Genomic DNA, 23,451 nt, shown 5'->3' with positions numbered 1-23,451 from the left:
CCCGTCCTCAGGGGAGTCACGTGAGGTGGGACGTTCCCCCATCGCACCAATGAGGGAAACCCCACCTCGCGCTGAAAAGTCTTCTCGGGTAGGGGCAGAGAAGAGCCTACCTCCGTCGTTGTTGGAGTCCTGCATCTTTCCCAGGAGGGAGTCGAAGGACTCCAAGACAGTACCAAAGTCCTCGTCAAGACTTAGACCGGAGCCAGCCAGTCACTCGGAGAACGTCCGCGAGTCTCCCCAAGAAGAGCCTTTGGGGACAGGAGACTTCGCTGCTAGTCCTTCAGGAGGAGAGCTGCAGGAGTCAGAACATGCGTTTTGGCAGGTTCTGACCCTTATGAGGCCTCTCAATGGGTTTGCTGACCCAGAGATTCCACCTCGAGAGGGCAAAGACACGGTCTTGGACCGAGTATTTGGGACTCAAAAACCCTCTAAGGCCAGTGCAGCTTTGCCCTGGTCTTAAGGGGTTAAGAGTGCCAGGGACAAGATTGGAGTCCAGCTCTCCGAGCTAGCTTCCTCCAGCCGATCCAGTGCCTGTAACAAGCTTCTCCCACCTCCTTGGGTACAGCAGAGGAGGTACTTCGAGATCTTAGAGGAGCCTTGTTTAGCTCTTCCCCTTCACCATTCTTTGGAAGAGCTTACCAGGAGAGTCCCTCTTGAGAGACTCTCCAACCGGCAGGTCTCATCCTCGGCAACTGAGATCCTTAATCAGGAGAAGGTTGCGAAGTGTGCCATGCAGGCCACTTCGTGGCTGGATATCTGGTTAGGGACCTTAGGTATCCTGATACGTTCGGAGGATTTGTCCAAAGAACGTACCAGGAAAGCTATGGAGACCTTTTTACTCTCAGGCACTCGCACGATCGAGTTTCTGTCCCACCAAGTCTCGAACATGTGGGCAAACACCATCCTGAAACGTAGGGATGCGGTGTCTGAAAGGTTCCATCAAAAGGTCACTAGCACCGAGATCAGCAGGCTCAGACATTCTTCCGTGTTGGGAACGAACCTGTTTGAGCCTAAGGACATGGAGCATGCCGCTGAGAGGTGGAGGAAGTCCCACCAAGACTCCCTCCTACATAGGGCTTTGACATCCAAGCCCTATGAACCTCCAGCACCCCAGCAGCCACATCCTACCAAGACCACGAAACCGACGACGGCAGCAAAGCTAGTGGTGTCTAATCTCTTTCCTGTCAAGGACGGGAAAGGCAAGAAGTCTTCCAGGGGAGGGAAGAATCCTAGAGGGAGCAGCCGAGGCCGCAAATGCTAGGATTGGCAGTCCCCTTGCATGTCCACCAGTGGGGGATGCCTACAAAGTTGCGCAGACAGGTGGCAGCAACTTGGGGACGATTCCTGGATGATTTCCGTAATCAGTCAAGGATATCGCATCCCGTTCACAACATCTCTACCTCCCCTGACGACGAATCCAGTGTCATTGAGCTCCCTTGCCATGGGATCAGAAAGGGGGCAGGCCCTTCGGGCAGAAGTCCAGACCATGTTGAAGAAGGGCGCTCTCCAAGAGGTCCTCGACGGGTCTCCAGGCTTCTTTAGTCGACTCTTTCTTGTAAAGAAGGCGTCTGGAGGCTGGAGACCAGTCATCGACTTCTCGGCTCTGAACAAGTTTGTCAAGCAAACTCCATTCAGCATGGAGACCGAAGACACAGTCAGACTTGCAGTGAGACCGCAAGACTTTATGTGTACACTGGATCTGATAGACTCATACTTCCAGATCCCAGTCCATCCGTCTTCAAGGAAGTACTTAAGATTCAGCCTAGACAACAAGGTGTACCAGTTCCAGGTGCTGTGTTTCGGTCTCTCCACAGCACCACAGGTTTTCACCAGAGTGTTCTCCCTAATATCACCGTGGGCACACAGGATCGGCATCCGTCTCCTCCATTATCTGGACGACTGGCTGATCCTAGCAGACTCGGAGTCATCCCTTCTTCAACACCGAGACAAACTTCTGGGACTTTGCCAGGATCTGGGGATCTTGGTAAATCTCGAGAAGTCCTCTCTGCTTCCCACTCAAAGACTGGTATACCTTGGCATGGTTATAGACACCAATCTCCACAAAGCCTTCCCATCAGACGACATGATGGCAAGGCTAAGGAGGGTTGCAAGCCCTTTCCTCAGACGAGAAGAGCATCCAGCCCAAACGTGGTTACGTCTCCTCGGGCACCTCTCATCTATGGCTCGTCTAGTTCCCAACGGTTGCCTCAGGATGAGATCCCTCCAGTGGCGACTTAAGTCCCGGTGGAATTAAGGTTACGATTCCCCGGACGTCATGATCCTTATGGGACCTGCGGAACGGACGGACCTCCAGTGGTGGGTGACAGACGAAAACCTACGAAAAGAAGTGGATCTTCTCGTCCTCCCCCCAGATTTGATGCTGTTTTTGGACGCCTCAAAGAAAGGGTGGGAGGCCCACGTTCTACACCACAGGACCTCAGGCCTGTGGTCAGAATCAGAAAAGTGCCTCCATATAAATCTTCTAGAGATGAAGGCAGTTTTCTTGGCCCTTCAACAGTTCCAACAATACCTGGCGGGTCACTCTGTGGTAGTGATGATTGACAACACCACAGTAGTGGCTTATATCAACAAGCAGGGAGGTACCTTTTTACAACAGCTATCCCATCTTGCAGTAGAGATACTGAGATGGACCGAAGTCCATTCGATTCCACTATCGGCACGTTTCATTCCAGGCAAGAGGAATGTGCTCGCCGACAATCTGAGCAGAGCGTCTCAGATAGTGAGTACCGAGTGGTCTTTGGATCATCTAGTAGCCAACAAAGTCCTGACTTTGTGGGGTTTCCCGACTGTGGATCTGTTCGCGACAGCGCTGAACTTTAAGCTTCCACTGTACTGCTCCCCAGTCCCGGATCCCAAGGCGCTCTGGCAAGATGCCTTCCAACAACGGTGGGACAACATCGATGTGTACGCCTTTCCCCCGTTCTGTCTGATGAGGAGGGTGCTCAACAAGACCAGAATATCGGTCAATCTTTCAATGACCCTCATAGCTCCGCCATGGCATCACGCAGAATGGTTTTCGGACCTTCTGCAGCTACTAACGGAACTTCGGAGAGAACTCCCTCCACGACACGATCTACTCAGACAACCACATGCCAACATCTTCCACAAAGACGTAGCTTCGCTACGACTTCACGCCTGGAGACTATCCAGCATCTCCTCGCTAAGAGAGGATTTTCGCAACAAGTTGCGATTAGGATGTCTGGACATCTGCGAAAATCACCCGCATCTGTCTACCAGGCAAAGTGGAAAGTCTTCTGTGGTTGGTGTCGTAGAAGGGGTATCTCTCCACTCGATGCTACTATTCCAGCAATAGCGGAGTTCCTCGTGTATTTGCGGGAAGAATGCGCCTTTCAGTCTCGGCGGTGAAAGGCTATCGCTCAGCCTTAAGTCTAGCCTTCAGGCTCAAAGGAGTGGACATTTCTTCCTCGCTGGAACTTTCCCTACTCATACGAAGTTATGAACTTACCTGCCCTCAGTCAGAAGTGAGACCTCCTCCATGGAACGTGGTTCGAGTTCTCACGTCCCTTAAGAGACCTCCCTACGAACCATTACGCCAGGCTTCAGATCACCACCTAACTTGGAAGACGGTGTTCTTACTAGCTTTGGCTTCAGCCAAGCGAGTCAGTGAACTTCATGGTCTCTCATATAACATCGCCCATTCAAGGGGATGGGGGTAGGTAACGTTCAAATTCGTCCCTGAGTTTATTGCTAAGACTCAAAATTCGGGGTGCCAGACCCTCGGTTTGACTCCTTCCAGATTTCGAGTCTTCGTTCTGTAACAGATGACCCAGACCATCTTCTACTGTGCCCAGTAAGGAGTCTGAGGCTATATCTCAAAAGAACGGCTGCAGTCCGTCACCATGTGCAAGCATTGTTTGTTAGCACTGGGAGGAATAAGAGGAGGGTCACCAAGAACATCATCTTGGCATGGATTCGTAGGGTGATCCATCTGTACCTGAATCCAGACCCCCCTCCGTCACGTCGCCCTAGAGCACATGATGTCAGGGGCGCAGCTACGTCCCTGGCCTTCAAGAAGAATTTCTCACTGATGCAGGTTCTTCAAGCTGTGTTATGGAAGCGTCAGACGACCTTCACAGCCCACTACCTGCAAGACGTGACCCACATGAGGCTCGATACGTTTTCTATCGGCCCTGTGGTGGCTGCACAACAGCTGGTTTAAAACCTCAGGCTCCTTAGTGGACAAGTAGCAGAAGGTTAAGGGCATTGTTACCCGGTCTTAGTCTGCATGAATGAAAAGGTATGTCTGGCCCTTATTCTTTTCTTCATCTTCCCCTCTCTTGGGGAAAGCAGCATCCTGGGTTCTCTGCACAGCTGACCTCAAACCATTGCAGGTAAACCATATTTCTTTGTGTTCCTAGTATTAAGATAATACTGTCATGTCCCCATACCCTGACGAGGTGGTATTGGGAGAGTCCTAGCCTAAAGTTTCCATCTAAAAGTCAACTTCCTAGGACGAGTCACACTTTATTATACCTTCACACACAGCTTGCGTAGGCCGCAGTCCTTGCGTAGCAAGGTTCTAGCTAGGCGCAGGGACTCCTTATTGCTGAATGCGAACACACTCAAATAATGAGTCCCCGGGCAAAGCCAAAAGCCAGTACTGGCAGGGACTTTCCACCCTTCCTAATGGGTGAGTCACCCCTATTAAATAGCGTGGTTTGTATGTCAGTTACGGAACAAATGACAAATTCGTAGATAATTTGTATTTTTCCTAACTATACAAACCCTAGCTATTTAATCAAACTTGCCCACCAGCCCTATCCCCCTTAAAGTCCTACCTCCAAGCAAAGTGAGCTCAAGCACAGGTGTGTGTGAGGGGTGGTGGGTAGCAGGCTACCCTCCCTACCCCCCTCTAACTAGCGGTGGGGTAGTAAACCCTCGTTAAAATTCTAATGGCTTGTCATTTCAGCCGAAAGTAATAACCCCTATTAAATAGCTAAGGTTTGTATAGTTAGGAAAAATACAAATTATCTACGAATTTGTCATTTTTACTTTGGACTCATCCTAATTGCGTAAGCTTTTTTCCTTCTTGCTTTCAAAACTCTATTAGTAATATTTCCCTTATTCTTAAATTTAGATGAATGGGCAAAGAGATCACAGTTAAAAAGGTATTTATACTCGAAGCTATATGTGAGAGTATTGGATGACCTCAACCCTCCCAAAGATGGACTGGCCCTTTTAGTCTGAACTACGCTCAAGGATTGGGTCTTTGGAATCCAGGGTGGTCAAATGCTTGGCGTAGGACTTTCAGCTTCAGGCCAGAAGCTCAGTATTACAGATAGAAGGAGGATAATTCCATGTTCACATGGTCTCAATTCTTAGAGCTGGATTTAGCTTGCACCTCTGCCTCTTCATAGGTTTTGGTGCCATCCCATATGGGCTGGATATAGAGATAACCATTTGGAACATTTAATCTCATTTATAAATCTCCTTACCAATGTATGATTAAGATTAAAATATGTGTATCCTACCGAAAATGACTCCCCCCCCCCTTCCCATTGATATACTAAAACCCCCAGGCACTGTTGATAACCTTTGATACTCTTGAGTTAGGAAAATTTTGTTGACTTCCATTTTGGCCTTATTTTTCCTTCCTGTGACTACCTAGGCACCAAAAATGACTTCTGTTTGGAAACACAAGATAGAATATTTGATAATGTGCCTACCTTAATAGTTAAGTACAAAGGCACTAGAAAATCAATTTGGAAGTATTTCATTCAAGGACATTACTGATTGATTGTCTCTATGAAGCCATATGGATGCCTTTAAAACCTTTGGTCAAGTAAATTGAATTAGAGTGAATCTCGATAAGGAAGGTGAAACTTTTGTAAGCATGAATCTCTTATGGCAAACATGAGAAAGCTTTTAAAGCAAGTTACAATATATTAAAATTACAGCTTCAGGAATCTGTGGTTAGCAGAGCATTGTGCAGTATGATTTGTGTATGAAAAAGAGGCTAATCCTAGAGCAAATCTGTTACGTGAAAGGGTATCAAGGCCACCTATGTGTGTTATTGCAACTGCAAAAATTATAAATACAATTATTTTCACTTTTGCTAAAGAATCTAGGCTCAATAGAACAGTGCTCAAATATATTATAGTTTTATTCATGAAAATAGAAAACAGATTTGTTTATTTTAGATGTGAAGTGGTACATTTGCTCCCCTTTACTTGGTCCTCATTGATACAGAAAGTCTTCCTCGAGTTATCTAACAAGTTGCTTTTAAAAGTCTAAATGGTATGATTTTACACCTTGCTCATGCTGATAGCTTTTAGCCATCAACTCTCTATGCTTGTGGTTATTACTAGTATAAAATAATTACAGAGGCATAACACTTACGTCAGTTGTTATGAAAATATATAGTATGCTTATTCTAAAGAGACTAGAGAAAAAGATTGATGAAAAGCTGAGAAATGAACGAGCAGTATTTTGAAAAGATAGTTGTACTGACAAAATTTTCATTTTAAGACATGTACAGCAATGTGTAGAATATAGAAAATCCACTTTTGATGGCATTGGTGGACTATAAAAAAGCCTTAGATAGTGTGCACCGGCCAATTTTGTGGAGAGTCACACATTATTATGGAATTCCTCTTAGATATGTGAATTTCATTAAGTCTGTTCATGAGGGTAGTAAGTGCAAAGTTAATGTTAATGGAGTCCTATCAAATGAATTTCCAGTGAACAGCAGAGTACTCCAAGGAAATGTGTTGTCACCTTTGTTGTTTATCCTCCTCATGGATTTTGTAATGTGTAGAACAGTCTGAGATGGTGGAGAAGGATTTGCCTGGATTGGTGATAGGAAATTAGCAGACCTAGAATATGCTGATGATGCTGTCCTTATTAGCAGAACATCACAGGATTTGCAATGCTTGCTGCCCAGAATGCATGAAATATCACACGAGATTGGGCTCAAGATAAATTGAAGAAAGACAGTGATGATGAGAACGACAGAGATGATAACAGAGTGTGCAGTGGCAAATGAAATATCATTGGAAGGAGAAAGGATTAATGAGGTAGAATCATTTAAATATATAGGAATTATGATCTCCAATACAGGGTCATTAGAATTTTGAAAAAAGCAAATCAGACAATGGCAAAGTTGAGTAAAATTTGGAAATCAAATCGCCTGAAATTGCATATGAAAAGCAGACTATATATCAGTTTAGTGAGATCTGTGTTACTATATGGACATGAGTCATGGTATGACAATGAAACAATATCCAATAGATTTAGAAGATTTGAGAATAAAGCCCTCAGAATATTGTGAGTTTAATGGCAGGACAGGATTAGAAATGAAAATTTAAGAGAGATTACCTGAGTGCCATATGTGGATGAGATCATGATGAGGGATAGATAGAGAAGGTTTGCACTCCCCAAGAGAGATTAGTTAACCAAACATTCAGCTGGGCTCCACAAGGCATTAGTAGAGTTAGAAGACCCAGGCCTACATGGCTTAGGACTATGTAGTGTGAAGTAGGAGAGGATGAATGGAGAAGTATTGAATTAAAAGCTCAAGACAGGGACGACTGGCGAAATCTAACCGAGGCTCTTTGCGTCAGTAGGCGGGTGATGATGATGATGACAAAAATTAGGCTATATCCTTAGAGTTTATAGATATTGCATATTTTCTACGGAATTCCAGAACCACTGTGGTGCTCAGAATGTAATGACAGTGGAGAAGGAGGTTTTAATGTGAACTTGAGTTCTCATAGGTTAAAAACAAGAAAACATTTGATGAAGAGAAAGCAAGATACAGCAAATAGTAGTGGACCTACAATATCTGAAAGTGATTATACTACTGTACTGTTAAACTGACAGTGTTGAAAGAAATATGTTCAGTCAAAAATTCAAATTAGCAGAGTGGAGAAACAGCATAATTTGACATCCTTTACCTTTACTTGAAATGAGTTAATGTATGTAGTTGAAACACATTCCAGTTTAAAATTAAATGGAACATTACAATGATTATTATCTTATTACATTTTTGCGTTCTGCCATATTATTGTATAGTATATATTGGATTATATTTTGATATTTATTATCAACAATTTGATAAAAGAAAATGTTTTAAACTCAAAACTAATAAATTTCAGGAAAGGAAGTGTGCGGTAAGATCACCTTGAAGCACGTCTATGAAATAGCAAAAATAAAAGCTGAAGATCCGCCTCTACAACTGACACCGTTAAAACAGGTTTGCGAGTTGGTCATTGGGTGTGCGCGTTCAATTGGAATTGAGGCAAGTTGAATTATGTGTCCTTCTTCTATGTCTCTAGTTAATCTCTAGTCCTAGTCCATATTCTTTGCTCTTACTTTTCAGGCTTTCTATGTCTCTGATCAGCCTCTAGTTCTTACTTTTTGCTCCTACTTTTCATCAAAATCACTCATTGAGGTCACATTCATCTCATCTTCAAGGCTCTTCATACATTCTTTCAAAGGTTTGCTCCTTCCTTAGGCTGCCTTTGAGTCTTAAAATGATTTAGATTAGACGGTAAAATATTTTACGCATCACAACAGTAATCTAGTTAGTTAAATGAATTCATAACCAATTTTTCAATATTAATCTTACCCGATGATCATGTAGCTGTCAACTCCGTTGCCCGACAGAAATCTACGGTCGGGATACGCCAGCGATCGCTATACAGGTGGGGGTGTACACAACAGCGCCATCTGTGAGTAGGTACTCAAGTACTTCTTGTCAACAAGAACTCAATTTTTCCTCTGTCGTGCCGCCGGCAAGACCTACTTGGATACGCTGTTGATTCTGGAGTTGTTGTTCACGATTTGGTGATGTATTCACTCTAGAGTTTAGCCTTCGCTATTCAGGAAGCTTTATCATTAGCTTAGCAAGCTTTTGGAATTAATTTGGATTAATTGTTAACGAACTTTGCTAGATTTTGGAATTCCCCCTTGACTACTTCTACAATTCAAGATGTCTGACCAGTCTCAAGTCCCTAAGTACAGGCAGTGTAGCGTTAGGGCTTGTGCTAGGCGTCTTCCGAAGGCCTCTATAGATCCTCACACCGTTTGTTCCAATTGTAGGGGTAAATCCTGTCAATTGGAAGATCGATGTGGGGAATGCGCTGGGCTTTCGGGATTCGATTTTAACGAATTCCTTAAAAATGCACGTAGGTTAGAGAAGGAGAGAATCAGGAGGAGTTCTTCTCGCTCTGTGGATTTTTCCTCTCCCCATGCCCCTCAACCTTTTCCTTCCCCTGTAGTGGTGACTCCCGAACCTGCTACTAGTGCTCAGCCATCCATGGCGGATATGATGCGTGCCATTCAGGCTCTCGGTGACAGAGTGGAGTCATTGGCTAATGACCGTAATCAGCTTTTGGCAGATGTCAAAGAGCTGAAAGCGAAAAGTGCAGTGGGAAGTGTTATCAGTGCTAGTGATGTGAGAAGTGTCAGTGTCAGTGTTGCGCATGAGGGTACATCTGTGCGTGCCAGTCGTCCTCCCAGTCCGGGACCTCTTGCAAGCTCCCAAGCCCAGGGGAGAAGCAATGTCGAAGGACCAAAGGGTTCGGCAGGCCTTGATCAGCGCACGGATGTATCCTCAGTGGTTGCGGACGTATCTCAAAGATCGTCCCATCCACAAACAGACGAATGAGCCCTTACATTCCTCGTCTGTGGAAGAAGTTTCCAGGAGGAAACGATGGACCAAGGTTTCACGACCACTCAAACGTAAGGTCCCTTCCGAGCGAGTCCAACGGCCCAGGTGTAGCCACTGGGTCAGTTCGGACTCGCCGCAGTCTTCCGATGACTGCACACCTCCCAAGAGAGGTAGAGTGGTTCCACAACAGGCTACTGCTCCGTCTGTTGCTGCTCCAACCACGGTAGACCCTAAGTGGTCCATGCTGCAGACTATGCAGTCTCAGCTTGCTGCATTCATGCAGGAGTATCATGCTGAGAAGGTTGACACTGCACCTGTTAACCTACAACCCGCCGAGGTTGTGCGCTCAGCAGATACTGCGGCTGCCTGCTCCCACACTCCACCTGTAAGAGCTCCACCACCGATGCGCAGTCCCCTCTGCCAGACGCATGTTCTTGCCGCACCATCCGTTGACATGCGTGAGCTACCGCATCAGCAGTGGGAAGGTGCTGTAGAGCTGCCGGGTTCTGACACTATGCGGCATGCTCCGCAACCCATGCGGCATGCTCCGCATACCATACAGCATGCTCCGCATACCATACAGCATGCTGCACAACCCACCGCAACCCCTCCCACGCACCAGCACTCTGCTTTTGTTGTTGCCAGCTCGCAGACTGACCAGCAGCGGCATGATGTTGGATCCGCAGCAGCTACGCATGCACCCGTACTGCCGGATTCAGCCGTTCAGCTTTCTGCTCTGCCTTTGCCACTTCCTACTCAGCTTTCGGATGATGGAGTATCAGATGACGAAGCTGCACATTTGGATGAACCGCACTCCGACTTTGAAGGGCCCAAGTCTACGCCTCCCTCCTTAGACTTTCGTAAAGTCCTTGCCTTGTTCAGGGACTTGTATCCAGAGCAGTTTGTGTCTGCAACCCCTCGCTCTCCTCCCTCCGAGTTTGCTCTGGGCATGCAGTCTGCTGCTCCTGCCTTCACCAAGCTTGTTCTCGCACGATCATCTAGAGAGCTTTGAGGGTTATGGGAGAGTGGTTGCATTCCAAGAAGCAACTGGGAAAGACTGCTTTCATCTTTCCGCCTACCAAACTTGCTTCCAAGTCGAGCGTCTGGTATGCCACGGGAGAGGAACCTGGCTTGGGAGTTCCTGCCTCTGCCCAGGGCGACTTCTCAAGTCTGGTTGACTCTCCCCGCAGGTTGGCTATGAGACGATCGAAGATCTGCTGGTCCTTTTCTGACATGGATCATCTGTTGAAGGGAGTCTTTCGTGCCTTCGAGATCTTCAACTTCCTCGATTGGTGTTTGGGAGCCTTAAGCAGGAAGACTTCCCCTTCGGATAAGGACTCTGCCATGCTGATCATGTCTAGCATGGACAAAGCCATTCGGGATGGGTCTGGTGAACTTGCGGCTTCGTACGTGTCGGGAGTGCTTAAGAAGAGAGAACATCTTTGCTCCTTCTTATCGGCTGGTATCACTCCTTGCCAGAAGTCAGAGTTGTTGTTTGCTCCTCTCTCCAAGTGTCTGTTTCCAGAGGAGCTGATTAAGGGGATGGCTGCCTCCCTTATCCAGAAGGATACCCATGATCTTATGGCATCTTCCGCACGTAAGGCTAAAACCTTACCTTCCGTGCCTAGACCCTTCCGCCCTGCAGCAGTAGACACACCTGCTACTAGGTTCATCCCGCCCTTTCGTGGCAGAACCTCCAGCAGAGGAGGTACCCGTGCCGACAGTCACCGTGGCAAATCCAAGAAGGGTTCCAAGTCCGCAAAAGGCAAGTTCTGACTGCCTTCCTCTCCAGACAGCAGTGGGAGCCAGACTCAAGACCTTCTGGCAAGCTTGGGAGAGCAGAGGTGCAGACGCTCAGTCTGTGAAGTGGCTAAGGGAGGGATACAGAATTCCGTTCTGCCGCAGTCCCCCTCTAGCTACATCTCCCATCAACCTCTCTCCCAACTACAAGGAGAAGGACAAGAGGCTAGCGTTGCAACAAGAGGTGTCGCTCTTGCTACAAAAGGAAGCGGTGGTCATAGTCCGGGATCATCAATCCCCGGGCTTCTACAACCGTCTCTTCCTGGTAGCGAAGAAGACAGGAGGTTGGAGACCGGTGCTGGACGTCAGTGCTCTCAATGCTTTTGTCACCAAGCAGACGTTCACGATGGAGACGACGAAGTCGGTCCTAGCAGCGGTCAGGAAGGAGGACTGGATGGTCTCGTTAGACCTGAAAGACGCGTACTTTCACGTCCCCATCCATCCAGACTCCCAACCTTTCCTTAGGTTCGTCTTTGGAAAGGTTGTGTACCAGTTCCAAGCCCTGTGCTTTGGCCTAAGCACGGCACCTCTTGTGTTTACCAGACTGATGAGGAATATTGCCAAATTCCTTCACTTGGCAGACATCAGAGCCTCCCTCTATTTGGACGACTGGCTTTTAAGAGCTCCAACAAGTCGTCGCTGTCTGGAGAATCTCAGATGGACTATGGATCTGACCAAGGAATTGGGCCTCCTGGTCAATACAGAGAAGTCCCAGCTCGTCCCATCCCAGACCATTGTCTATCTAGGTATGGAGATTCAGAGTCGAGCTTTTCGGGCTTTTCCGTCGGCCCCAAGGATCAATCAAGCCCTAGAATGCATCCAGAGCATGCTGAGAAGGAACCGATGTTCGGTCAGGCAGTGGATGAGTCTAACAGGGACACTATCATCGCTGGCCCAGTTCATCGAGTTAGGGAGACTCCACCTCCGCCCCCTTCAGTATCATCTAGCTGCTCACTGGAGAAAGGACATGACGCTAGAGGCGGTCTCAGTGCCTGTTTCCGAAGAGATGAGGTCTATGCTAACGTGGTGGAAGAACAGCATTCTTCTCAAGGAAGGTCTGCCATTAGCTGTTCAGACCCCCGACCACCGTCTCTTCTCGGACGCATCGGACACGGGCTGGGGTGCGACACTGGACGGACAGGAATGCTCGGGCACGTGGAATCAGGAGCAAAGGACACTTCACATCAATTGCAAGGAGTTGTTGGCAGTTCATCTGGCCTTGATAAACTTCAAGTCCCTCCAGCTAAACAAGGTGGTGGAGGTGAACTCCGACAACACCACAGCCTTGGCTTACATCTCCAAGCAAGGAGGGACTCATTCGAGGAAGTTGTTCGAGATCGCAAGGGACCTCCTCATTTGGTCAAAAGATCGAAAGCTTTCGCTGGTAACGAGGTTCATTCAGGGCGATATGAATGTCATGGCAGATCGCCTCAGCCGGAAGGGTCAGGTCATCCCCACAGAGTGGACCCTTCACAAGAATGTTTGCAGCAGACTATGGGCCCTGTGGGGTCAGCCCACCATAGATCTATTCGCTACCTCGATGACCAAGAGGCTCCTGATGTATTGTTCTCCGATTCCAGACCCAGCAGCAGTTCACGTGGATGCCTTTCTGCTGGATTGGTCCCATCTCGACCTGTATGCGTTCCCGCCGTTCAAGATTGTCAACAGGGTACTTCAGAAGTTCGCCTCTCACGAAGGGACACGGTTGACGTTGGTTGCTCCCCTCTGGCCCGCGAGAGAATGGTTCACCGAGGTACTGCAATGGCTAGTGGACGTTCCCAGGACTCTTCCTCTAAGAGTGGACCTTCTGCGTCAACCTCACGTAAAGAAGGTACACCCAAACCTCCACGCTCTTCGTCTGACTGCCTTCAGACTATCGAAAGACTCTCAAGAGCTAGAGGCTTTTCGAAGGAGGCAGCCAGAGCGATTGCCAGAGCAAGGAGGACATCCACTCTCAGAGTCTATCAGTCTAAATGGGAAGTCTTCCGAAGCTGGTGCAAGGCGAATGCAGTTTCCTCAACCAGTACCACTGTAACCCAGATTGCTGACTTCCTGCTACATCTAAGGAACGTAAGATCCCTATCAGCTCCTACGATCAAGGGTTACAGGAGTATGTTGGCAGCGGTCTTCCGCCACAGAGGCTTGGATCTTTCCACCAACAAAGATCTACAGGACCTCCTTAGGTCTTTTGAGACCTCAAAGGAACGTCGGTTGTCCACACCAGGCTGGAACCTAGACGGGGTTTTAAGGTTCCTAATGTCATCAAGATTTGAACCGCTCCAATCAGCCTCTTTTAAGGACCTCACATTAAAAACTCTTTTCCTCGTTTGCTTAGCAACAGCTAAAAGAGTCAGTGAGATCCACGCCTTCAGCAGGAACATAGGTTTTACATCTGAAAGGGCTACATGTTCCTTGCAGCTCGGTTTTTTGGCTAAAAACGAGCTTCCTTCCCGTCCTTGGCCTAAGTCGTTCGAGATCCCAAGCCTGTCCAACTTGGTGGGGAACGAACTAGAGAGAGTACTTTGCCCAGTAAGAGCTCTTAAGTACTATTTAAGACGGTCAAAGCTATTACGAGGACAATCAGAAGCTTTATGGTGTTCTATCAAGAAGCCTTCTCTACCGATGTCTAAGAACGCAGTTTCTTACTACATCAGGCTTCTGATTAGAGAGGCACATTCTCATCTGAAGGAAGAAGACCTTGCTTTGCTGAAGGTAAGGACACATGAAGTTAGAGCTGTCTCTACTTCAGTGGCCTTCAAACAGAACCGTTCTCTGCAGAGTGTTATGGATGCAACCTATTGGAGAAGCAAGTCAGTGTTCGCATCATTCTATCTCAAAGATGTCCAGTCTCTTTACGAGAACTGCTACACCCTGGGACCATTCGTAGCAGCGAGTGCAGTAGTAGGTGAGGGCTCAGCCACTACATTCCCATAATCCCATAACCTTTTTAATCTTTCTCTTAAATACTTTTTATTGTTGTTTTATTGGGTTGTACGGAAGGCTAAGAAGCCTTCCGTATCCTGGTTGATTTGGCGGGTGGTCAAATTCTTTCTTGAGAAGCGCCTAGGTTAGAGGTTGTGATGAGGTCCTTTAGTATGGGTTGCAGCCCTTTATACTTCAGCACCTAGGAGTCGTTCAGCATCCTAAGAGGACCGCTAGGCTCAGTAAGGAAGACGTACTTAAAAAAGGCAGAGTAATGGTTCAAGTCGACTTCCTTACCAGGTACTTATTTATTTTATGTTTGTTATTTTGAATAACTGCTAAAATGAAATACGGGATACTTAGCTTCTTTGTTAACATGTATGCTGGTCTCCACCCACCACCCTGGGTGTGAATCAGCTACATGATCATCGGGTAAGATTAATATTGAAAAATTTTATTTTCATTAGTAAAATAAATTTTTGAATATACTTACCCGATGATCATGAATTTAAGGACCCTCCCTTCCTCCCCATAGAGAACCAGTGGACCGAGGAGAAAATTGAGTTCTTGTTGACAAGAAGTACTTGAGTACCTACTCACAGATGGCGCTGTTGTGTACACCCCCACCTGTATAGCGATCGCTGGCGTATCCCGACCGTAGATTTCTGTCGGGCAACGGAGTTGACAGCTACATGATCATCGGGTAAGTATATTCAAAAATTTATTTTACTAATGAAAATAACATTTTAGATAATAAAAACAAAAAGTCATTATGATTAGAAACATTTAGTACTAACACATAAATACAGTTAGTTAAAGTATATATTAATTTTCTTGAATTATGGAGTATAATTTGGTCGGATATACAGTACTGTACATAATGACTGAGTACCATGAAATACACCGACTGACAAATGAGAACTTTGAACAAATTACAAAGACGAATGGTAATATGGACAGAAGTCATTAGTTACTGACACAAGTGTATAAGACTAAATGTAGAGGGAAGACATAATACAAGGGGACATAATACACCAATGTCTCTTGTCTAGAGTTCTGATGTAAACATCTAGCCTTTTGCAGTCTAGCAACACAACTCTCGGTACTATTTAAGGTCGCTTGCCTTCATGTTTTCATGTATCCGTTCCAAAAATGTTTAGAAAAGACCTGAAAACATACCGTATACCAAAATAAGTTTCAATCAGTTTCAGGTTAGATACACATTAAATCAAAAAGCTTTATCCAGGTGTTTAAAAAACATTGCTATAATCCCATATCTCTATTTGTAGAGATATTTTCATATTGTTTGTTGTTAGATAGAGTATTATTTGTGGAATATGTTTGCTCAGGCAGTTGGAACTACTGAATACTAGACAGTCCGTAGAGTCTGGAATTAAATCAAAATTCTCATTGTTCCGTAACTGGAATACAAACCTACGCTATTTATTAGGAGTATTATTTTCGGTGAAGCTGAAAAGACCCATTAAAATTCAGCGAGAGTTAACTACCCATCCCGCTAATTATCGGGCGTTAGGGGGAAGTAGCTCGCTACGCCTCCCACTCACACACTTGTGATTAAGCTCACTTTGCTTTTGGCTCGGATGGTGAACAGTCGCTGCCGCCCTGCATCCTCACCAATTATTGGACTGTCATTAATGCTATTTTTGTTTTTTCTCTTTTCAGTGTACTGTATGTTTGTGTTGACTTCTGCCAGCCATGCGTACCTCCCCTGGAACTGGGGGCTGCTCCTGCCATACATATCCTCTGAGGACAGCAATCCTTACACCCTTTGCCCTTCCTGCAGAGGTCAGCGGTGTGATGTGGGTATTAGTGTTCTGAGTAGGAAAGGTTTGGGCGACGATGAAAGAAGAGGTCTAAGCGGGACTCTTCTCCTTCGAAGGTTTCTTCGTAGCAGAAGAAACCCAAGGCTTTTTCTTTCGCTTCCCGACCTTCCTTCGAAGCTCCTGCTCGTTCGGTCTCCTCCGAGGGACCATCAAGTAGTAGCGCAGGCTAGTTAACACCTGGACAACCTCAGTCCTAGAGAGATGGTGTTGCTTCCCCTAGTGAAGCTGCCCTGCCTCTCCCCCCGCGGGGTCCTTGACTCTTTTTCCATTTTTTCAGGTTTGTTCATCCTTGGGGTTACCGGGTCCACCCTCCAAGGAGAACCTGCTGCAGCTTCTTCGCTGTGGTGCTAGCCTGCAGCTCTCGTTGACGTCGGATGGGGATTCTCTCTCTTTTGTCGAAGTCGTCGTGTCAGAGGCGTCGTCTACTGCCCATCCTGCCGTCGCTCCTTCTCCTTTGGACTCGTCCGCCGTTGCCGAAGACTGCTCCTCCTCCCCCACCGAATATCCTTCGAGGGGGAAGCAAAGTCATAGACCGGTGTTTCTTCCGCTCAGGGGAGTTAGAACAAGATAGAACAGGAACAGAAAGGTAGGTGTTCGCCTTCCAGACCCCCGATCCTCTCACCGAAGAAGGGCAGAGTCGTTTTCCCCCGCAAATGCATTACAGCACGTTCGCCGGGGAAAAAGGGAAAGGACGTTCCTGGGGAATTCAAGATCCCGAAAACTCCTGCACCAAAGGGGGACCCACAGTATCAGTCAGCTCCAGAAGAGACTCCTCAGAGGGAACCGCTTCCCTTATGGGGATCTTTCAGACAGCCCTGTGTCAGTAAGCAGCCCTGGTTCAGTGCCATTGTCAGAGCAGTCGTGCAATCTTGGCACTAGCAGAGCCCCAGCAAAGAACCTTTGCTGCTTCGCCCCTGAAGTGGAAGAGAGAAGTCTCAGATACTTTTGCATCCTCTAGAGTGAAACTGACTCCTGTGTGGCCCTCTTCATGGAGGCCAAACCTCCCTGGTACTCCTCCCAGATGCTCTCCTGACTCACCACTGCCCCCGTAGAGGGATCCTCGCAAGGATCAGAAGTCAGTCTCCTCCCTTCCACCCTCGGAGGAAGACTCCTCTCGCGTAGAGAGCATTCCACCACAGATAGAGACCAGGGAGGATAGACCTTCCATACCGACAGGATCCATCAATCACTCTAGGGATGTCCACGACTCACCCCGAGAAGAGCTCTCAGGAGTGGATGAAGGAGTCTTCACTGCCAGTCCCACCTCTAAGGGGGAACAGAAGGAGTCAGAGCATGTGTTTTGGCAAGTTATGACTCTAATAAATGTTCTCAATGGGGTAGCCAACCCAGAGATATCCCCCCGGGAGGGCAAAGACACAGTCCTTAACTGTGCCTTTGGCACTCAGAAGCCCTCAAAGCCCAATGCAGCCTTGCCCTGGTCCCAAGGGGCTGAAGAGTGCCCGGGCTAAGAGGGCCCTACAACTCTTGGATTTCTCCTCCCCCCTTTGTTCGGGCTCCTCTGCCAAGCTCCTTCCACCTCCTCACATCCAGCAGAGGAGGTACTACGAGGTCTTGGGGCTACCCTCGACCAGCTCTTCCACTCCACCATTTTCTGGAAGAGCTAACCAAGGGAGTCCAATTGTCAGATCGCGTTCTCGGCCGCGAAGAAAACTCAATCAAGAGAAAGTTGCAAAGTATGCCATGCAAGCTACTTCGTGGTTGGATATTTGGTTTTGGTCCTTGGGAATCCTGGTACGGACCGAGGATTTTTCCAAAGAAAGTACCAGGAAAGCTATGGAAACTTTCTTTTCCCTCACGGATACTCGTACCATCGATTTCCTAGCCCAGCAAGTCTCGAACTGGTGGGCCAAAGCCATCCTTAAGCGTTGAGACTCAGTAGCCGAGAGCTTCCATCAATAGGTCCTTAACGCCGAGTTTGCTAGGCTCAGGAACTCCTCTCTCGAGGGGTCCTCGTTATTTTAGCCAAGGGATGTGAAGCAGGGTACAGAGAGGTGAAGGAAGTCCCACCGGGACTCTCTCCTACACAGGGCCTTAACATCCCAGCCCTACAAACCAGCAGCTCCTCAGCAGCCAAACCCAGCCAAGACTTCGACGAGTAAGATGAAGAAAATGGTGTATAAGAAGCCCTTTCCGACCAAAGACAAGAAAGGCGCAAAGTCCTCCAGGGGAGGAAAATATCCTAGAGGGAGCGCCTGCGGCTGCAAACGCTATGATAGGCACTCCCCCTGCTTGTCCACCAGTAGGAGGATGCCTACAAAGTTGCTGGAACAGGTGGAAGCAACTCAGGGCCGATCACTGGACAGTCTCCGTGATTCGTTCAGGGTATTGCGTCCTGCTCATGTCATCTCTCCCTCCCCTGATCAAGGATCCAGTTTCGATAGACTCTTTTGCGATGGGATCAGCAAAGGGGCTAGCCCTTTGGGCAGAAGTCCAGACCATGTTGGATAAGGGCATTCTCCAAGAGGTCCTCAATGACTCCCCAGGTTTCTTCAGTCGACTCTTGTGAAAAAGGCGTCTGGAGGCTGGAGACCAGTCATCGACCTCTCAGCTCTGAATGAGTTAGTCAAACAAACTCCGTTTAGCATGGAGACGACAGACACGGTCAGACAAACGGTAAGACCACAGGACTTTTTGTGTACACTGGACCTAAAGGACGCTTACTTCCAGATCCCAATCCATCCGTCTTTAAGGAAGTACTTAAGATTCAGCCTAGACAACAGGAAATACCAGTTCAGGATATTGTGCTTCGGTCTTACCACAACACCCCAAGTCTTCACCAGTGTGTTCGCCCTAGTGTAATCTTGGGCACGCAGGATCGGCATCCCTCTCCTCCGTTATCTGGACGTCTGGCTGATCCTAGCAGACTCGGTGGCAACCCTTCTTCAACAGCGAGACAAACTTCTGAGTCTTTGCCAAAATCTGGGGATCATGGTAAACCTCGTGAAGTCCTCCCTTCTTCCTACTCAAAGACTGGTATACCTAAGCATGGTCATAGACACCAATTTCCACAAAGCCTTCCCTTCAGACTACATGCTAATGAGGCTGAGGAATGTCGCAAGACCCTTTCTCGGGCAAAACGAACTTTCAGCCTAGAAGTGGCTATGTCTCCTCGGACATTTATCATCCCTTGCCCCTCTAGTTCCCAACGGTTTCGATCCCTCCAGTGGTGGCTCAAGTCCAGGTGGAATCAAGGCTTCGATTCCCCGGACACTCTGATCCCCTTGGAACCAGAGGAACAGACGGACCTCGAGTGATGGTTGGTAGATGAGAATGTGCGTAAGGGCGTAGATCTCCTTTTCCTTCCCCCTAGATTTGATGCTGTTCTCAGACGCTTCAAAAGAACAGTGGGGGCCCACATGCTGTACCACACGACCTCAGGCCTTTGGTCAGAGTCAGAAAAATAGCGCCACCTAAATCTCTTAGAGATGGTCGCCTTTCTGGCCCTTCAACAGTTCATCAGTTTCTGACAGGCCACTCAACGGTGGTGGTGAGTGACAACACCACGTTAGTGGCTTACATCAACAAACAAGGAGATACTTTTTTGCAGCCCCATCCCATCTAGTAGTAGAGATACTGAGATGTGCCGAGACTAACTCAATACCACTATCGTCATGCTTCATTCCAGGCAAGAGGAATGTGCTAGCCGACAACCTGAGCAGAGCGTCTTAGATTGTGAGTACCAAGTGGTCTTTGGATCATCTAGTTATCCAACAAAGTCCTGACTTTGTAGGGTTCTCCGACGGAGGATCTCTTCGCAACGGCCCTGTACTTTAGGCTCCCGTTGTATTGCTCCCCAGTCCCAGACCCCAAGGTTCTCTGGCAAGATGCATTCCAACAACAGTGGAACAACATTGATATTACGCCTTTTCCCCGTTCTTTCTGATGAGGAGGGTACTCAACAAGGCCAGAACATAGGTCATCCTCTTAATGATCCTCATAGCTCCGCTATGGCATCATGTTATATGGTTCCCAGACCTGGAATTCCTGACAGAGCCTCCAAGAGAACTCCCTCCATGACATGATCTACTAAGACAACCACACGTCAACATTTTCCACAAAACTGTAGCTTCGCTATGACTTCACACCTGGAGACTATCCAGCATCTCACTCAGAGAGGATTTTCGCAACAAGTTGCAGACAGGATGTCTGGATACCTGCGGAGGTCATCAGCAGCAGTCGACTAGGCAAAGTGGAACGTCTTTTGTGGTTAGTGTCGTGGAAGGGGTATCTCTCCCCTTGATGGCACTATTCCAGCGATAGCGGAGTTCTTCGTGTAATTGCGAGATAAAATGCGCCTCTCAGTCTCGGTGGTAAAAGGCTATTGTTCAGGCTTAATGGAATGGACACTTCCTCATCGTTAGAATTTTTCCTACTCATACAGAGTTACGAACTTACCTATCCTCAGTAGGAAGTGAGACCCCCCACATAGAACATGGTTCGAGTTCTCTGGTCTCTGAAGAGGCCTCCTTACGAACCATCACGCCAGGCAAGAGATCGCCACCTCACTTGGAAGACGGCATGCCTGCTCCCTTTAGCTTCGGCCAAACAAGTCGGTGAACTTCGTGGTCTCTCATACGGCATCGCCCATTTACGGGGAATGGGGAGAGGTAACATTCAGCTTTGTCCCTGAGTTTGTTGCCAAGACTCAGAATCAGGGTGTGGTGGATCCTTGATTTGACTCGTTTCGGATTTCAAGTCTCCGCTCTGTAACAGACAATCCAGATCATCTCTTACTCTGCCCAGTGAGTAGTTTGAGGTTTTACCTCAAAAGGACAGCAGCAGCCTGTCCCAGAGTGCCCTCACTGTTCAGCAGCACTGGGAGGAACAAGAGGAGGATCACCAAGAATACCATCTTGGCTTGGATTCGCAGGGTCATAGATCATGCCCTGAATCCAAATCTTCCTCTGTCACATTGCCCCAGAGCCCACAATGTCAGGGGCATAGTTACGTCCCTGGCCTTCAAAAGAAACTTATCTGTGATGCAGGTTTTACAGACTGGAGTGTGGAAATTCCAAACTACTTTCACAGCCCATTACCTGAAAGACGTGACCCACAGGAGGCTTGATTCGTTTTCTATCGGCCCTGTGGTAGCTGTACAACAGCTAGTCTAATACCTCAAGCTCCTTATTGGAGCTTGAGGTATTACATGGTATTGGTAACTGACAAACAATGATCTCATTGAACTTGAAGAGAGAAAATAAAATGGAGAGAGGGAAACAAAAATTTCTAGGTAGGCCATAAAAAGAAATCATCGATAAAGAGATTAACTGAGTCATTTGATTTTTATTTTAGTTTAAAAATTTTGGAAAAATTGATATAAAAAAAACGAAAGATTTGCAAAAAGTTGAGAGACAAATTCTTGATGCCATTACTACTTGTAAACATGTTTATTGTGAAAAGATGAAATGTGTAATCCAATATTTATTGGATATTTTTTTTTTTTTTAATGAAATTGACATGCAGTACGTTCTAACCATGGCCTTCAACATCTCTTGTGTGTTCAGAAGTGATATAAGTAAAGGAAGATTCAGCTGGAATTGCTGGTGAAAGAGGAGGAGAAATATAATTGGCGACACTACTTCTGTATTATGTGAAGCGTAACTTTATGATAATTAGCGATATGGTATAGACATCCACAAAATATCAACGTAGTTATGTGTCTGCTGAAAAATTTATTGTTGAGAACCAATATGTAGGATAAGCATCGGAAGTTTTGTTTAGGTAATTATTTTACTTTTATGTAAATGGTTCTGGTCAAAATATTAGGTAATTTATTGACATATTACTGATCATAGTTCATGGACACTTTAGGTTGGCTGGGTTGACTAGAATAGTTAAGCTAAGCTTAGATTAGCATAGTCTCAATTTACGGTAATTTTAGCTTACAAGGTAATTTTCCAAATGAAGCAATCTTAAGTAAAGGAGTATTTGTATATTGTTTAGATATTGTAATGACTTAACATATACACACATCTGTGACAGGCCACGTGCTGCATAGGGACTGGCAAGATGTTCTCCGAATACAAAAATATCATAGGAGACTCGGGTCTTCAATAGTCAAAATGAGAACGAAACATATCCATAAAGTATTTAAATCTAGCTATAAACTTATCAGACAACTAAATTCTTAAGAATACTGCATTTCTCAAAAACAATGCAAAAATTATTTTATGACATTTCAGGTTGTTAGAGATTTGGATCCGGTAGAATATGGAGAGTTCCTGGAAAGTCGAAAGGTCATCGTTGAAGAACAACTTCGAGAATTGCAAGAAAAGAAGGAAGCAAAGTTACTAAGAAAGTAATTAATTTAATTCAAAACATACTCTGGTATTGTAGGCTACACATTATAAGATGATTATAGCATTATGTACCTCCAGTTTTACAATATTTTTTTTTTCAATCAGTGACAGATTCTTTAGTATAGATCCAGTTTTGTTTATAATAATGCTCCCGATGCATTGTAATTTTTGTTATCTCAGATCGAAGTACCTAATATGAATTTTGTCATAATGGGCTTCTCAGTTTGCATTATTCTGCAAAAACTGTACATAGTGTAATGTATTTGTTGTATAATTAAATGATTTTTCTTAACATGTATTTATATGACCTGACATTGTTTTCGATGATTTTTTTTTATAAAGTTAAATAACCAGATGTGCTACTTGTACTTGAATAGGAACATTAACCTTATAGTATATTGTCACCTAAGAACCATTACCTTAGATAGGTAAGGTCAAGTTTGTAGGTAGCAAAATAATTAACCTTAATTAAATGCAGTACTGTACATTGTAAAGTAGCTTTTTGCATGTTGTATTTAACTTAGATTAGTAGTGGCCTCCTTAGTAATTTCATTGGAACTTTCTATGGTTGTCATGTGTCACAGTGGAAGTGTATACTTCCTTTTGATTCAATGGTTATACAGCCTCCCTGATAATCTTGTTTGGCAAGCCCAGATAAGCTGCTAGTTTAATTTTTAAATATTTAACTTAGCCGGTGAATATAGGCTATAGCTGCAACTCTGTTGCTCGACAGACAAAAACTGTACAAAAAAACTCGCCAGCGATCGCTATACAGGTTGCGGGTGTGCCCATCAGCGCCATCTGTCGTCCAGATACCAAGCTCTATGTAAACAAAGATTCAATTTTCTCTCTGTTGACGTGTCGACAAGACGTACTTTACTCGCTGTTGCTAACTGGAGTTTTTCACATC

General features: G+C 46.2%; 1 protein-coding gene across 2 annotated transcripts in view; it reads left to right on the top strand.

The window, feature by feature from the left end:
- Nucleotides 1-22,833, top strand: part of mRpL11 (mitochondrial ribosomal protein L11) — a 34,163-nt gene extending 11,330 nt beyond the window's left edge. For both annotated transcript variants that reach the window (XM_068380774.1, XM_068380773.1), the window contains exons 4-5: nucleotides 8,139-8,281; nucleotides 22,425-22,833. In XM_068380774.1, the coding sequence (XP_068236875.1) occupies nucleotides 8,139-8,281; nucleotides 22,425-22,544 (263 nt within the window). In that variant the 3' untranslated portion in view covers nucleotides 22,545-22,833. The remainder of the gene's footprint in view (nucleotides 1-8,138; nucleotides 8,282-22,424) is intronic.
- The last annotated feature ends 618 nt before the right edge of the window (nucleotides 22,834-23,451 follow it).

The sequence above is a fragment of the Palaemon carinicauda genome, chromosome 1 (genome assembly GCF_036898095.1).
Source record: "Palaemon carinicauda isolate YSFRI2023 chromosome 1, ASM3689809v2, whole genome shotgun sequence".
In the NCBI taxonomy this organism is placed as follows: Eukaryota; Metazoa; Arthropoda; class Malacostraca; order Decapoda; family Palaemonidae; genus Palaemon; species Palaemon carinicauda.
The sequence above is the reverse complement of the archived record's forward strand: the minus strand, read 5'-3'. Positions and strand labels throughout refer to the sequence as shown.